Source organism: Gadus chalcogrammus, chromosome 2 (genome assembly GCF_026213295.1).
Source record: "Gadus chalcogrammus isolate NIFS_2021 chromosome 2, NIFS_Gcha_1.0, whole genome shotgun sequence".
NCBI lineage: Eukaryota > Metazoa > Chordata > Actinopteri > Gadiformes > Gadidae > Gadus > Gadus chalcogrammus.
Window position 1 is genome coordinate 19,138,968 of NC_079413.1, and position 18,106 is coordinate 19,157,073.

An 18,106-nucleotide genomic window follows, 5' to 3' on the forward strand; every position below is an offset into this window, starting at 1 on the left:
AAGCGTGTTAGCACGTCTGGCCTGACTCCTGTGTTTCAGCTCACCTTGGAGCTGATGAAGTTCTGGAGACGAGTCCTCCCGTTGAACATGAGGTGTTTTCAGTATTAATGAGTTCTATTCGTTCTAATTTAGTTTTAAAAATAAAGGAATAGGAACCCAGTGCATCTACTGCTCTTTTATAACAAGTTTGGGATTAAAAAGAAGCTAGGCTTTGATTTTGGCCTTGAAGCCTAGACCATTTAGCTTGGGTCCTACAGTAGTGAGTGATCTCACAGCTGAATCTAAAACACATTATCACATAAAAAATGGACGAACATTTGACAACCATAAGCCTTTTCATTATATTATCTCTGAGGAAGCTTTTCGAAGACTAAATTAAAGTAGGAGGGTGGCTGATATTATTCCCACAGACCATCTCTAGGCCTATTTCCTCTGCTGACAATAATTGGCAGTATAAGGCTGTATTCCAGGCAGTCACACAAATCCTTTGAGATAAACCAGAGCCCTGGAAAGAGAGAGAGCTCTGAAACACCAGGCTCCCCCCTCGGTGCCTCTATTCTCCGTACCCCTCTTTCCAGAATGGGAACGCTAATTTGGTTCCTAGAAGGCCGACGTGTAGAGCTCCTTATGTCTTCACGGCTCCTCCTCTGCATTCTTCTACCCTGAATCAACCGGAGCTCTCTCTCTCTCTCTCTCTCTCTCTCTCTCTCTCTCTCTCTCTCTCTCTCTCTCTCCTCTCACCCAAAGAGGCCCCCGGACATCCTCCAATCAAAACCTGGGGCCAATCCCCAGGTACTGTACCCCCCCAGGCCCCTGGTGTAAACAAAGGGAGAGATCGGGAGAGAGGGAGATAGGGAGAGAGACAAGAATTGACTACAGTCAGCAGGAAGAGTTCACCCAACTTCCTGGGACCATATTTGTCGCGTGTTTACAAAGTATTTGTTTTTGTGTAGATTAAGGGCATGTTTATTTAGCTGGGGTTGCATGTGGGTGAGGTGTGTTTGTGGGTGCTTGTGAGAGGGTGAGTGGGGCATGTGTGTGGGAGGGCGTGTGTGTGTGTGTGTATGTGGGGGGGAGGGTCAAAGTGTGAAAAACAGGAATTTACTGCCTGGTAGAACCTGCTTGACTCCCAGAGAGAGAAAGAGAGAGCTTGTTTGTGTCGTCAGCAGAAAGAATGAATGTGAATAAGGATGGAAACTGGAAGTAGAGACTGTTTATACAGGACTGGTGGAGCATGAGAGAGAGAGAGAGAGAGAGAGAGAGAGAGAGAGAGAGAGAGAGAGAGAGAGAGAGAGAGAGAGAGAGAGAGAGAGAGAGAGAGAGGAGAGAGAGAGAGAGAGAGAGAGAGAGAGAGAGAGAGAGAGGGAGAGAGAGAGAGAGAGAGAGAGAGAGAGAGAGAGAGGCTGTTTATACAGGGCCCGGTGGATCGATAGAGAGACTATAAGATTAGAGAGAGAGAGTGGTTGCTTGGCATCTCTCTGCAGACACGACCCAGCTGCCTAGAGATGAGGCCCACCTCAATAACAACAACGTTCACCAACTACAACACGCCTACAACTATAACACTACTACAACTATAACACAACTACAATTATAGCACAACTATAACTATAACACAACTACAACTATAATGCAACTATAACCATAACACACATGCCCATACCTCCCCTACTGACCCCCATTACAACAGGAGGGATCCATCTCTCGTCTCCATGTTCCACTGAACGGAACCCAGGGCCAGTAGCGACGTCATTAACGAGAGCTCTGATTGGACCGCCTGGGGTTACCGTAGCAACGAGCCAGAAGGTCACGTCACAGACGGCTCATCGGAAGTGAATACTGTCAGGTCGCATTAGATATGAAACATGAAATATTTATTCTCAGTCTGCCGCGAGGGCACATGCTGCCGAGTGTCAGGCGGAACGTGATTGGTCGGTTTCTGTCCGCCATGTTTCATGAATGGTCGTGAGCTCAAAGCACGTGATCCGTGCAGACCCTGATCCCTGGCTGCTCCTCAGGTGTGGCCCTCCTCCGAGCATCTGCGTTGAGTCTGCACGGTTCTCTCCTCACGTGTACAGTGGGCAGGAAGGGGGGCGGGGGGGGGGAGAGAGAGAGAGAGAGAGAGAGAGAGAGAGAGAGAGAGAGAGAGAGAGAGAGAGAGAGAGAGAGAGAGAGAGAGAGAGAGAGAGAGAGAGAGAGAGAGAGAGAGAGAGAGAGAGAGAGAGAGAGAGAGAGAGAGAGAGAGAGATTGTTAACGTGTTGTTTATTATTTTAAAATATACTATTTAAAATATGTTTTATTCTCTAATCCAAGGAGGAGACAGAGACAGAGTTTCGATGCATTCTTAACGCACTTTTCGTATTCAGTGAGGGTGGCCCGGTTGTCTGAGAACCGCCCCGCCTTTGACGGTTTTGTGTTGGCTCATTTGAAAAAGAAAGAGTTCATTCACCAGATCAGCGGCGCTGTTTGGTCTGATTCCGTTCTGGGAAGGAGCCAGAAACTCCTGTCAGACAAGGTCGATCGTTTCAGTCCGCTGTCCGCTCGGATGAGGAGGAGGTCCTTCAGGGTGGAGGGCGGGAGAAAACATCGGGATTCTCTGAACTTCATCAGTTCGTGGATCTCCGGGGGGCGGGAGACGAGCACGTGCATGGCCGGACCAGCCGTCTGTTTGGAGTTTATGGTCACGGTTAAAGTCTACGTTGGTTAGCCTTCATCAGTTGAGAAACGGTTAACTGATCATAATAATAATAATAATAATAATAATAATAATAATAATAATAATAATATAATAATAATTATAATAATATGAATATGAATATGAATATGAATAATCATATTTAATAACAATGACATATTTTGATTTTGGTATATCTAAGAACTATACCAAAGCCCCCAAAAAAGACAATTATATTCAAAACAAAAATAGAAAATTGTTGTTTTGAATATAATTGTTATACTTTTAAATATGAAAAAAACTACAATCAACCATAACCGCATTGGCACTCTTGGATGTTATTGCAACAGTAGTGGATCAGAGCCACATTCAAACGCGTCAATTAGAGGTCGCATCTCAGCCAACTGGAAGATTTAATTAAGGATTAGAACACTTCACACCTGCCGCAATGGGCGAGAGGCCAAGTTCATCCCCCACACACACACACACACACACACACACACACACGCACACACGCGCACACACGCACACACACGCACACGCACACGCACGCACGCACACGCACGCACACACACACACACACACACACACACACACACACACACACACACACACACACACACACACACACACACACACACACACACACACACAGGGGTCTTGTCTCCCAGTTTACACAAAGGGTTAACCCACCCAGGGTCCAAAGACCCATCCTTGCAGGCCACGCCCTCTCAATTGTGACCGTTCTTCTCGGGAATCACACCACTATAGGCCCCCCCCCCCCCATAGGCCCCGCCCCCACTATAGGCTCCGCCCCCCGCTGGACCACATTGAAATTGGCCGTGAGCTTGTTGCCAAACATTAGAATCTGAGAAGCATCCCTACAGTCACCACCACACTGAGACCTGAGAGCTGAACCCAACCACTGTAGATAGTAAAGCTAGAACGTAGATTTAAAGTTCATTGAGACAAGAAAACAGCCTACATCCTGCCAGCGGACAGACACAGAGATATTATATTATATTATATTATTTTTAGAGATTTGTTGCACCTTGACTGAAGTGTAAACGAGGTGTGCATGATTGCGTCAGTTATGGGACGGATACAGTGCGTGTCACTGGTGCTCCTCGTATACTTTTACACTCAGACATGTAAGTACTTTTACTTTTATTTCATGTCTCATATCGTTCACGTGATTTATTTAATCATTGAGTGATAATTTGTGTTTCGTGCTGTTATTGCCGTTTGAATCTAATACCATGTGAGCCTACTGTTTTGCCCTTGTGCATCTGCATTATTGTGTATTATTAGATTAATGTATATAAGAGCTTATCTTAAATGTTATTTTAAACGTCTCACTTTCTATGGGGTTATTGCCCACTTTGACAGCACCGGATGCTGCGGATGGGGGAGGGGGCAATTATACCCCCAATGTGGCTCAAACCCGCTCCTTTCTCTCCCTCTGCTCGGCGGAAAGTAAACACGCGCACAATTAAATCTGAATTTATAGCGATCAATAATATTTTAATAACATGCAATATTAAGTCCTGCACTGACTGAATTCTCTTCTTTCAAGAGAATGGCAGTCCTCTTTCTTTGATTTCAATCTCGCGGGCATCCGAAGGACTTGAACCCGGTTTGCTTTTCATTTGTTGGGGTTCGAGTTTCACGGGGGGGAGCGCCAGCCAATGGGATGCGAGGAATGTGCCCCCCCCCCCTTCTGACCCGTGTTTCGAGGAAACTCTGTCGATGCGTCCTCCTCTACGCATCTTTGTTGTATTCTGCGCGTAGTATTTGTTATAGCAGCGCACGTTGTAAAGGCGGCCGTTACTATTGCGTCATCGTAACGAATTATTGGAACCGGAATGGATTTGTTATGATAACATGAAAACAGGTGGATTCATTCCTCCACCTCCTCCTCCTCCTCCTCCTCCTCCTCCTCCTCCTCCTCCTCCTCCTCCTCCTCCTTCAGAGGTTTACCACACCCCAAGACTGGTCTCGGCATGCGTTCTTCTGCAGATGACGTCACTGTTGATGGGTCCCCCCCCCCCCACTCACTCACACACTCACACACACACATACCCTCTCAGTTCTGCGTTCAAACGCCTCCTCCTTCGTCTGTTTATCTTAAACCACATTCCTCAGTCCCTCCATCCAAACATCCCCTGAGTCGCTTCAAGATGTGAGCTGGTTGGTTCGGTCAGGGACGTGTTGGGACCAGTGCCCATCCCACCACACACACACACACACACACACACACACACACACACACACACACACACACACACACACACACACACACACACACACACACACACACACACACACACACACACACACTCAGGACCGCAGCGTGGTGGTAGAGGTATTTGACGCTTGACACTAGAGGAGTAGAGAGGATCAAAACAAGTGAAGGAGCTCAATGCCTGTGAGATCAGAGTTCTGGTGGAAGAATTTTTGATTCATGAGGAAATATCGAATCGGTCTCCTGTCACCTTGTCTTCTGAGGAAATGATCGCAGATCGATTAACCACACACACTCTCTCTCTCTCTGTCTCTCTCTCTGTCTCTCTCTCTCTCTCTCTCTCTCTCTCTCTCTCTCTCTCTCTCTCTCTCTCTCTCTCTCTCTCTCTCTCTCTCTCTCTCGCTCTCTCTCTCTGTCTCTCTCAATTTGATTTAAGTCAATTAAAAATAATGGCATTGGCTTGTAAGGTTAACATGTACATATACATTAAAAAAGCTGTTCACCAGCAAAGCCATAAACACAGGGTAGCCTCCCACACCTATCTGCTGGTTCCGACGGTCAATCAATAACTTATCATCCTCTCGCTGTTCGTCCACTGTTCCACTTAGCCCGTAGAGTCAACACACTGTGTTTGTGTGTGTGCGTGTGTATGTTTGTGTGTCTTTGTGTGTGTGTGTGTGTATATGTGTGTGTGTTTATGTGTACGTGTGTTTGTGTATACTATCTTTGTGTTTTTATGTGAATGTGTGTTCTGTGTCAATGTGTGTGTGTATGTCTTTGTGTGTGTTTGTCTTCCACTAATCCCTTGTCCTGGAAACGGTGATCGGCTCGTTTAGTGGAAGACTGGTGCGCGTTTGTTTTTCTTTGTGTTGTTCTTGTTTCTCGTGTCTTCCGAGGACAGCAGCTCGGTATAAAACAAAGGAAAGCGAGCCCCTTAATCATTCATGAGGATTAGAGACGATGGCTTTGCAATCCAACGTTTTTTCGTCTCTATATGGACATAATTAGAGTCATAAACAACATGTTTAACTTTGTGTTGTTTAGCTTTTGTTTTTTATTTTTACAATAACCTTGATGTGCATTCCTGGTTTAGATGAGATTAAGCCTAGGCTACTATTTATAAATAATATAATAACAGAAATGGGGGTTTCACAGCAGATTTACTGGACAAAATAATAACAATTAAAAAGGGATTTTGAAGATGAATATGAAAGCATCTACAAGCAATCAAACAAGGAAAGTCTTAGAGGAACCACACACACACACACACACACACACACACACACACACACACACACACACACACACACACACACACACACACACACACACACACACACACACACACACACACACACACACACACACACACGTGGCACACACACAAACATGTGACACACACAACATGTGCTGCAGACATGCACCATCTATTATCAGGACTTTCTGACCCCTGACCTCTCACCAGTCAGTCATGGTCACGGTCGGTCGGGTCCTCTCGACCAATGGGCTCGCCCCCCCTCCTCCCTCCTCCCTCCTCCCTCCCCCAGGAGCTGTCAGGAGCATGTGTGTGTGTCTTGGGTTCCGGCCCCGTCCCCAGGGGCCCCGCGCGGCCCTCTGTCTGGGGTGGGGTGACGGAGGGGGTGAGGGAGGGAATAGGGGGGAGGTTGGAAGAGGGAGGGGTGGGGTGCGGCGTTCATATTGGTCCATCAAGCTGGGTGGGTCTTTTCATTAGAGAGCATAAGAAAGGTTGTTGGGTGGGTGGGGGGGGGGGGAGGGGGGGGGGGTTGTAGGGTCGTTCAGGGGGGGGCTCTCAGTGAAGGTTAGAGTCTTTGTTCCACCGACGATGGGTGTGTCCTGAAGGGTCGAGGGTCGTTGTTTTTGTGATCCCTGAGTTAGATAAGGGAGTGAATGGGTATGGCCCGGCTGTCATGTTTGCTCATGTGTTCATGCGCCCCCGTGTTCACTTGTTAACGTCTTCATGTGTCCATGCGTTCATGTATTCATGTGTTGATGTATTCAAGTGTTCATGCGTTCACGTCTTCACGTGTTCACGCGTTCATGCGTTCATGTCTTCATGTATTCATGTGTTGATGTATTCAAGTGTTCATGCGTTCACGTCTTCACGTGTTCACGCGTTCATGCGTTCATGTCTTCATGTATTCATGTGTTGATGTATTCAAGTGTTCATGCGTTCACGTCTTCACGTGTTCACGCGTTCATGCGTTCATGTCTTCATGTATTCATGTGTTGATGTAGTCATGTGTTCATGCATTAATGTCTTCCTGCCTTCATGCGTTCGTGTGTCCAGGTGCGCTGGCCCCGTGCAGCTCCTCAGATTTCCAGTGTGGGACGGGGGTGTGCATCTCGTCCCGTTGGGTGTGTGACGGCGCCAACGACTGCGGCGACGGCAGCGACGAGCTCATGGGAATCTGCAGTGAGTACCGGGCCACGCCCACGTCTAGTCTGTCGCTGCGACTCACACAGTGAAGCACCGCGGGAACGAGAGCCGCGCCGCAGACACCACAACAAACATCGGACTGAGAAGAACACGATAAAGTTAGATTCTACATTTAGCAGACGCGGAACAGATCATACACCCTTACAAACCGACGGCAAAGTCAGCCACGAAGGCGACAGCCGGCTTGTCAGGAGCAGTCAGGGTGAGGCATGGGTGAGGGACATCTTGGCAATCGCTAGGAGGAGCCGGGGTTACAAGTCAACCTGCTCTACCCCCTGAGCTAAGCCGATTTCTCAACCGTCTCTCCTCTCTCCTCTTTCCTCCCTCCAATCTCTTCTCTCCTCTCTCCTCTCTCCTCCCTCCTCTCTCCTCTCTCCTCTCTCCTCTCTCCTCTCTCCTCCCTCCTCTCTCCTCTCTCCTCTCTCCCCTCTCCTCCTCCAGTGTCGCGGACCTGCGCCCCCTCAGAGTTCAGCTGTGGCGGTCGTGCCGTCGAGTGCATCCCCAAGTCCTGGCACTGCGACGGCAAGGCAGACTGCAAGAATGCCGCGGACGAGGAGGGCTGTGGTGAGACGCTGTTTATTTCATGGCCCCGAACACGGCGGCCATCTTGGCCCTGAACACGGCGGCCATCTTGGCCCCGAACGCTCCCCCTGTCCAGCCAGAACCAAGACGGAGCAAAAGATGGTTGATAGTTGAATAATAAGAGAGCACATAGTTAGAATATAATCTCCAAACTTTTGGCTGCGTATAGACCATCTGGTAGAGATGGTTAAGGAAGTTATAATAGCTAAAAACTACTGTATAATCCCCTCTGTACTACTTCATCTCCCTTCTCTGCTATATAAACTAACCCCCCCCCCCCCCCCCCCCCCAGCGGTGAGGAGCTGCTCCGCCAGCGAGTTCCTCTGCGCCAGCGGGCAGTGCGTGTCCGACAGCTTCGTGTGCGACCACGATGCCGACTGCGACGACGGCAGTGACGAGGCCGCCTGCCCCCCGCTCACCTGCAGCCCCTCCTCCTTCCGCTGCAACAACAGCGTCTGCCTGCCGCGCCTCTGGGCCTGCGACGGCGACGCCGACTGCTCCGACGGCTCCGACGAGTGGGGGTGCGCGGCCCCGGCGGCGGGGGCGGGCCGCGCGCCCTGCGCCCCCCTGGAGTACCGCTGCGGCGACGGGGAGTGCATCCACGAGAGCTGGAGGTGTGACGGGGGCGCGGACTGCAAGGACCGCTCGGACGAGGCCGACTGCAGTGAGTGACCCGGTCTTTAGGGTGACCCCCTCTCTTAGGGTGACCTCCTCTCTTAGGGTGACCCCCTCTCTTAGGGTGACCCCCTCTCTTAGGGTGACTTCCTCTTTTAGGGTGACTTCCTCTCTTAGGGTGACCTCCTCTCTTAGGGTGACCCCCTCTCTTAGGGTGACCCCCTCTCTTAGGGTGACCTCCTCTCTTAGGGTGACTTCCTCTTTTAGGGTGACTTCCTCTTTTAGGGTGACCTCCTCTCTAAGGGATGACCTCCTCTCTTAGGGTGACCACATCTTTAGGGTGACTTCCTCTTTTAGGGTGACTCCCTCTTTTAGGGTGACTTCCTCTATTTGGGGTTATGCCGCCCCTTACGACCCTAACAATACACCCTTGTGCGTTGTGTTCTGGGTGTGGTGCTCTGTGACTGATGTCTCGCCCCCCCGTGGACAGCTTACACCACCTGCCGCCCGGACCAGTTTGAGTGCGGCGACGGCTCCTGTATCCATGGCAGCCAGCAGTGCAACCAGCAGTACGACTGCAGGGACATGAGCGACGAGATGGGCTGCGTCAACGGTACAGACACTGCCCTCACACCCTCACTCGCTCCCTCAGATCCTCCCTCCCTCCCTCCCTCCTTCCCTCCCTCCCTCCCTCCCACTCTCAGACCTCCCTCCCTCTCTCAAACCCCCCCTCTCTCCCTTCCTCCCTCCCTCCTTCTCTCAGACCGTCCTCCCTCCCTCCCTCTCTCCCTCCCTCCTTCCCTCCATCCCTCCCTCCCTCTCTCCCGCCCGCCCTACCTCTCTTTTTCTCTCCCTCCCTCTCTCCCTCCCTCTCTACGGCCCTCCCTTTCTCCCTCTCTCCCTCCCTCCCTCCCTCCATCCCTCGCGCCCTCCCTCCCCCCTCCCTCCACCTCCCCCACCACAGTTTTCATCCTCCTCTGATGAAGTGTTTGACGCTGAGGGCCGGTCTCTGTCTCCCCCCCCCCAGCCTCCCGCTGTGAAGCCCCCTCCCACTTCAAGTGTCGCAGCGGCGAGTGCATCAACATGGAGCGCACCTGTGACGGCCACAACGACTGCCGGGATTGGTCGGACGAGCCCGTGATTGAATGCGGTGAGTTTGAAACGGCGGTCCCCCTCTGACATGGGAGCAGAGCGAGGGAGGGAGGGAGGGAGGGAGGGTTGGGAGGGAGAGAGAGGAGGTAAACGATAGATCAACGTGTGACGCCTTGTTCTGCCCCCAGGTACCAACGAGTGTCAGGTTAACAACGGCGGCTGCAGCCACGCCTGTCAGGACCTGCGGGTCGGCCATGCCTGCCTCTGCCCCGCCGGCTATGGGCTGCTGGACGCCAGGCGCTGCGGAGGTACGGCCCAACAAACGCTGGTGCATCTGCACGGAGACGGGCACGGGCAGCGGTGTCCTGGTCACACTCGTGTTGCAGACCTTCACATGTCTAGAACACTTTCATGCGTTGTCCCAGACTACACTATACAACACGAGACCAGGGATTTCAAATTAACCCTCACTTCACCTCACCTCGTCTCCTTTTTTGCAGCTTTCTTTTTATACTTGCGTTGAGGAAGTATTTTTGCTCAATTTGAGCAAGTATCAAAAGTATCAAATCCTAAACTTTTGCAATTTTCTGAGGGCACTTTACTGCAGTATTTACTGGGGTATTTCATACTAATGGAGCATTGGGTGATGGTACCTTTCCCCCACTGGCAACCATGAGGAAGTTGTTTGGTCGCGCATGTTCACTGTGTTTCTGTGGTCCAGTCTCACAGTGTTCCTGTGATCTGTCCCTGTAGATATAGACGAGTGCGCGGACCCGGACACCTGCAGCCAGATCTGCGTCAACCAGATCGGCGGCTACAAGTGTGACTGCAGGGAGGGCTACCAGTTGGAGCCTAGCACCAAGGCCTGCAAAGCCATCGGTAAACACTGCACACAGAGATCGTCACATGTGTGTGCACACACACATCATCCAACGGGTCACCAAATACATTGCTCTCAAAAGTGTGGTAGTTCGCTATTGGTTAGTTGTTAAGAATATACATTATGATAAGATTAACCACATCAAGGAAAATATCTCAGAAAGGTCTCAGCTAATTGAAAATGATGCTAGGTGCTACCCGTGCTAGCTGCAAACTAGGCTAGGTGATAACTGGGCTAGGTGCTACCTGTGATAGCTGCTAACTGGGCTAGGCGCTAAATGGGTTAGGTGCTACCTCTGTTAGCTGCTAACCGGGCTAGGCGCGAACTGCGCTAGGTGCCAACAATGCTAGGTGCTAACCACGCTTCTTGCTAACCTCCCGTCCTGCGGCTCAACAGGCACCGTGGCCTACCTGCTGTTCACCAACCGCCACGAGGTCCGCAGGATGACCCTGGACAAGAGCGAGTACACGCGGGTAGTCCCCAGGCTGAAGAACGCCGTCACCCTGGACCTGAACATCGCCTCCAACTGCGTCTTCTGGTCCGACATCTCCGAGAAGACCATCTACAGGTCAGCCAGCGCTACGACATGTTAGAGATCAGGAGCTGCTAGTTAGCCAAAGCTACTACGTGTGACAGATCAGAAGCTAGTTAGATCAGATCAGATCAGATTCAAATTTATTGTCTTTGTGCAGGGTACAAGTACAGTCAACAAAATGTAATTGGAGATTTAAACAGATGTGCAAAAGAGCAATTAACACGCAGTTCGAACATTATTTGCCATATAGTGTAAGATAAGTTAAGTATAAATAATAGGATGGGATAGTGCATAATGTACAGTCTAGTAGTTAGCCGGCACTACATCATGTAACAGATCAGAAGCTAGTAACCAGCGCATCCTCGGAGTTGTGACCCCACATGGAGTCTTTGACCTTTTTGGAGCCCAGTCACAGAGAGAACTCACCTGTGGTTGTTGTTTCTTCTCCCAGTGCTACCATGGACGCGGCTGCCAACGCCACGCAGCACCATGTCGTCATCGGCAACGGCATCGGCGCCCCCGAGGGCATCGCCGTGGACTGGGTCCACGGCAACCTGTACTGGACAGACGGCATGCACAGCACCATCTCCGTGGCAACCGTCGACGGCAGCCGCCGCAAAACCCTGATCCGCCAGGACCTGTCCCGGCCGCGTGGCATCGTGGTCGACCCCGTCCACAAGTAAGACCCGGTAACCCCCAGGGGGTCAGCGGAGGGACTGGAACCTTCCAGTAGTGCTTTTACCCTATGCCTCCCTCTCTCTCTCTCCCTCCCTCTCTCTCTGTCCTCTATCCCTCCCTCCTTCCCTCCCTCTCTCCCTCCCTCCCTCCCTCCAACGCTCCCTCCCTCCAACCCTTCCTCCCTCCCTCCCTCTCTCCCCCCCTCCCCCCCCTCTCTCCCTCCATCCATCCCTCCCCCCTCTCTCTCCCTCCCTCTCTCCCTCCCTCCCTCTCTTCTTCTCCCTCTCTCTCCTGCCCTCCCTCCCTCCCTCCCTCCCTCCCTCCCTCCCTCCCTCCCTCCCTCCCTCCCTCTCTGTCTCTCCCTCCCTCCCTCCCTCTCTCTCTCTCTCTCTCCCTCCCTCCCTCTCTCCCTCCCTTAACATCCTCTCGTTGTGTTCCAGCTTCCTGTACTGGACAGACTGGGGCACTCCGGCGAAAATCGAGAAGGCCGGACTAAATGGAGGAGACCGCATCGCGTTGGTCACGGACAACATCATCTGGCCCAACGGCATCACCCTGGGTAGGCAGACAGTTGACATGGGTTCAATGCCCAGCAAGGCACCATCACCGTCAGGGTTAGGGGTTCAAGGCCCGGTCTTGCTCAACTGGTAGAGCAAGGCAACATCACTGTCACGGTTAGGGGTTCAAGGCCCGGTCTTTCTCAACTGGTAGAGTAAGGCACCACCTGCCAAAGCTGCCAAGGTTCCCTGCCCAGGCTGCGGGCCAACGGCAAAGGTCATTCCGGTCTTACCTGTTGTCTCTCTCCCCCCACTGACTCTCCCTCCTCCCCCCTCTCCCCCAGACCTTCTGAACCAGCGCCTCTACTGGGTGGACTCCAAGCTGCACACCCTGTCCAGCGTGGACGTCAATGGCGGGGGCCGGCGCACAGTGCTCGTGGACAAGCAGCGGCTGGCTCACCCGCTGGGTGTCACCGTGTTCGAGGTGAGAGACGACCATTACATTTACATCAGGGCATTAAGGCAAGGCAAGGCAACTATATTTATAAAGCCCTTTTCATACACAAGGCAGACTCAAAGTGCTTCACATAAAAAAATGTCTTGCAACATAATGAAATAATTAAATTAATCAGACAGGGTTTTATTTGAATAGCTCGGGATGCCACCACTAAACAGTACTGCTCTAACTGCGCCTCTATAGCCGTAGACATCTGTCTCAGCCGTTGAGCAATGGAAGGGCAAGAGCTGGTGGGTTAAAGAAGTGGAACTAAGTTGACGTTTTCGTGTTTTTGTCTCCTAGGACCGAGTGTTCTGGACGGATGTGAGCAACAACGCCATCTTCAGCGTCAACCGGTTGACAGGAAGTGATGTCAGAGCGGTGGCGGAGCACCTGTCCTCGCCCGATGACATCGTGATGTACCACAACCTCCAGCAGCCCGCCGGTACGACTCCCTGAAGGCCTTTAAACCGTTTATTGTGGAGGACTTAAGTACATATGTTCATACACTTCTTAAATAGATCAGCTTGACTTGATTAGGCTTTTAGTACAGAGGGTCAAACACTTGTTGACAATATGTACTTTTATATGGGTCATATGAGTACAGATGGTCAAACACTTGTTAAATAAGTTTAAAAGGCTTATAGGGCTTTTAAGCTGTTTATTTAACAAGTGTGTCCTAACATATGTACTAAAAGTCAAATCAGGCTGTCAAGTCAAGCTGAACCATCCCATCATGCATCTGGGTGGACTTCACTCCACTTGTGATGTCACTAATGGGTGGATTTGGAAATGGCTTGTAATGGCTGATCAACGACACAACCAGAGGTGAACTAGGGGCCCTTTAATGCTCTATTCAGTACAGTCTGTCAAAGCAACCCGTTACCTCAATGCCACAAAAACAAGCATAGCACCCGGTCGTTTTCTGGACCATGAGTGGAAGAGCAGGCCTCAGTCAATTCAGTCCTGAGTACTAACCTGAACCCCCCCCCCCCCCCTCCCCCCCCCAGGCAGGGACTGGTGTGGCACGGCCAACGGCGGCTGTGAGTTCCTGTGTCTGGCCGCCCCCCAGGTGGGCCCCCACCCCCCCAAGTACACCTGCGCCTGTCCCGATGACATGGCCCTGGCCCGGGACATGAGGCGCTGTGTGCCAGGTACGCCCAGCTACGGCTAAACATACGGTTTAATGGTAGAGGGACACCCTGGTCAGACAAGATAAGGTCAGGGAGAGTAGGAAAAAGCTTAAGTTAAGGCAAAGTAAGTTTGGGTAAGGCTTACTATGCTAAAGTGAGCTAAAGGTAGGCTAAAATAAGCTAAGTTAAACAAAGCTAAGGTAAGACAGGCTAAGGTAAGCTCCTGTGTGCTCAGACAAGCTAAGCTAGGCTAAGCAGCAGAATTATATAAATATATTTTCAAATTCAAATATACAACTATCCTCCATGTTTTCTGACGGTACTTGAACCCCAACAGCCTCTCCGACGCCCGCCGCCCCCGTCCCACCTCAGCCCCTGGTGACCCGCGAAGCCTTGACCCCCATTCCCCACCGACCGGTCCAAACCACCGCCAGGACCCCGGCGCCCCTCACTGCCAGACCCCCCACCCGGCCGGTCGCCACCCACAGAGCCCCCACCAGTCCAGCCGCCACCCACAGAGCCCCCACCAGGCCAGCCTCCACCCACAGAGCCCCCACCCGGCCAGCCCTCATCTTCAGCACCGCGACGGCCAGGGCGGACCGGGGCACCCCCAAACCGGTGGTCCCCCACACCGCGGGCCCCGCCCCCCAGGGGGAGGAGCCTGTGAACCCCCTCCCGGACTCCCATCAGAAGCTGGATGAGATTGGACCTGAGACAGCTCCGTCCAGCCACACAGCGATCTATATCGCCCTGCCGCTCGGTGAGTCCCCGACAGACCCAACGCTATTCCACAGGCACACAAAAGGGCAGCAGACCTTTGTTCTTATCTGCATTAGACAGATGAATATACTTACATGCATGCATATACATTCATGAATTCACACACAGCATTCTTTATGTACACCTTTACCTATACCACACCTGTATCTTATCTAAACTGAGTGATTTCCCTCAGTTTAGATATTGTCGTGGTTGGGAGCTATTGTATCAAACTACTACTCGTGGCCTTATCTCTACTCCTGTAGAGATAGGGCCACGCCCTGATAGCTACCGCCGCTAACTGTCATGTCCGTCCCTCTCGTTTCCCGTGTTGTTCTTCGTGGCTGCAGCGGTCGTCATGGTGGCGGCCTTCGTCTGCTTCCTGTTGTGGAGGAACTTCCGCCTGAAGAACACCAACACCATCCACTTCGACAACCCGGTGTACCAGAAGACCACGGAGGATCAGCTCCACATCTACCGCAGCCAGAGCCCGGACGGCTACTCCTACCCCCCGGTGAGCCCCCAGTCCCAGGGCCATCTCGAATAGAACACCCCGGAAGATTATTGATATTTATATATTGAATGTATCAACTGACTATTATTGCCATCCTTTTTCTGACTGAAGATTGCTAAACCTGGGCAAATGTGGTCAATGGTAGAACTTTCCTGGGATTTTATTCCTGGTCAGATAATTCTAGTACTAATTGGTCTTCATTTACGTTGAGCCTAGTCTAACCCCAGTTCTACGTTTACGTAGAGCCCAATCTAACTCCAGTTCTACGTTTACGTTGAGCCCAATCTAACTCCAGTTCTACGTTCATGTTTTGCCCAGTCTAACTCGTGTTCTTTGTTTACGTTGAGCCGAGTCTAACTCCAGTTCTGTTTCTTCTTCTACCAGAAGCAGATTGTGAGTCTGGACGAGGAGGCGGACAACCCGGCATTCTCCGAGAACTAAACGGATACCAAGCTAGCATAACAAGCTAGCATACCAAGCTAGCCCAGGAAGTCCTTTATTCTTGACCACAGCGACCGTGGGAGGAGAGAGCCAGCCCACCGGAACTTCCACACTACCTTCAGCTCTTTTCCACGACTCAGCTGAAGAAGATGAAGATGAAGTTACACGCCCGATGTACAGACGATTTCAGTCCACCGTACCGCAGGAGACCAGAGACTTGCCCCAGGAGATATCAGATGAGTCTGCATGTCTCCGGTCTGCCCCCCCACCTCCACCTCCAACTCCACCTCGTCATAGACTCAACAGAACTCCTCACCTACTCCCCTTTACACAGAATTCCGAAATCAACGAATTGTAAATATTTCTTGATCGCTTTGGTCAGTCCGGTGAGAAATGTGCAAATATGCTGTTTGTAAGAACAGCCATCTCTGGAGCAGAGGGTATGGTGTAGGGATCGACCGATACAGATTTTTTAGGGGTCATACCGATAGATTTTTTTTCATCAGCCTTAGCCGATAACCGATACGCCGATACCGATTTTCTTGAGCCGATAATTGGAGCCGATAATACCCTGGAAATCTGGAGTTCTCGCGAGAGCACAATCACTAGTATGGTGTGATGTCGAACCTCTTATCAGTGTCCTGCCCCGTGCCACTATGACCGCAGTTACCTCAGCTGAACAGTAGGAGAGATCCTTATTTAGTTAATATGGGCGGAATGTTTGACTAAAGCTTGGTAAACACATCTCCATCAGCAGCTTCGCAGAGGTCAAGAGCGCAGGATCAGATGTTTACTTGACGTGTATCTGAGGGACCGAAAGCTCTGGGATGTCTGCACACCAAGGTCCATGACCAGATAGTCACTGAGACACGACAACTGGCACGTCTTTGAGGACGTGCTGACGGAGTACAAGTATTCACCCCTTTTCATTGTGCTGCACCTCTCTGTACCGTCACCGGGCTGGCGCCCAGCAGTGCCCGGTGAAAAAAAAAGTGTGTCTGTCGACACACTTTACTCTATTGACTCTTCACCAGTGCCGTTTCAGCCACTGGTTCAGTAGTTGGTAAGCCATGGTGGAGTTAAATTGAATTTAAACCGCACCCCTCGAACCTCAAAGTTCATAGTTCGAAATTCGAGGTTCACGATCCCCCTCATGCAATAAATCCCAGCATGCATCTCTGCTCACTTAGGTCACACCCACATCAACAAGCAAAGCGTCCACTGCCGTGAGGTTAACGAGGGTTAAGGCCGGTCGTTGTTGGGTTTTTTACGCATTTCCAAGTGGCCTCTCCAGCGTTTTGATGAGAGGGATCTGAGAGTTGATCATTTAGATCGTCCTCTCTTTTGTGACGGGAAAGTTTGTGTTTTGCTTGGTCAATGCTTTATGTCGGAGACACCTTTGTGCCTTGCAAGCTAAATATTTTGTGGAAATCGTAGGGGTTTGAGAGAAATGTAGGTGTTTACTTCAACAGTGTTACACTTAGTGTATCCAGGTGAAGTCAGAAGTTGGTTAAAGGCACAATCACTGCCATGATGTTTACGACGGTTTTAGCGTTTTTAACGTAGCTTCTAAACAGAGCTCTGATTATGGTGACTAATTGTCCATCAATGTCCTTTAACTGACTGTGTTGATCAAGGGTTTGTAAATACAATGTTCATAAATGTAAATAATTGACATTTGGTCATGATGCCTTGACTTTTTTGTTTGTTCTTTTGAAACTTTTTCTGTAAATAAATTAATATTTGTATTTATTTTGAAAATGTTTGCCCTGAATGTTCACATGTGCCTCACCATTTATACAATCAATTTGATTATACTGTCTGCCATTTTGTAATCCACCACAAGCTCTTGTCTTTAGCGTTGGACGTCAAATTCTAATCACGATGTTCTCACACAATGTTGTTTTCCTCAACTTGTAATCAATCTCAGAGGGGTATGTTGAAACGCAGTGGCGATCAATCTTATTTAACCCCCTGGTTACAGAGTGTTCTGTGTTGTGGGTCTTGTAGGAACAACAAGTCTGTAAATTAGACATTTGTACACAGACCCTGATTCAAGGCCATGTTTGAATAAATGTTTTTGAAACCGGTAAACTCCAGAGTCTGTTTTCAGTGATCATTTAATATAAGTGGGACCAAATTTAAGCATAAATGGGAGCATATTGAATAATAACCCAATAGACCCATAGGGATCTGGGTTATGTCAGGACAGTGGTTCTTTCCTTCATGTCTGCCACATATCTCTTAATCCACACAAACCTCCCATTACGCCCCCTCTCTACAAAGAACAAATGAGTGCAACAGAAATGTTTTCCAAGTTTGAATACAGCAACAGCTGCCTGACTGCTGTTGCATAGAAAGCTCAATGAATCACAACCGTTTCCTCGAAAGACCCCCCAAAAAACGGGAATTACAGGAAAAAATACCATAACCAGCCGAACTCCAAACCCCACCCCCCTTGGGATCCGCCGTCATTGGTTGTTTTGGTCGTGCTCCCGAGCGGAGC

The 18,106-nt window shown here is 50.5% G+C and overlaps 1 protein-coding gene across 1 annotated transcript; it reads left to right on the forward strand.

The window, feature by feature from the left end:
• Positions 1-3,545: 3,545 nt before the first annotated feature.
• Positions 3,546-17,715, forward strand: ldlra (low density lipoprotein receptor a). Its single transcript, XM_056604797.1, has 17 exons — positions 3,546-3,826; positions 7,229-7,354; positions 7,820-7,942; positions 8,253-8,624; positions 9,066-9,188; positions 9,603-9,725; positions 9,856-9,975; positions 10,421-10,546; positions 10,944-11,115; positions 11,534-11,761; positions 12,201-12,319; positions 12,602-12,741; positions 13,057-13,198; positions 13,764-13,907; positions 14,224-14,646; positions 14,996-15,159; positions 15,544-17,715. The coding sequence occupies exons 1-17, from the start codon at positions 3,754-3,756 to the stop codon at positions 15,598-15,600; spliced, it is 2,775 nt and encodes a 924-aa protein (XP_056460772.1). The 5' UTR covers positions 3,546-3,753; the 3' UTR covers positions 15,601-17,715.
• Positions 17,716-18,106: the final 391 nt, after the last annotated feature.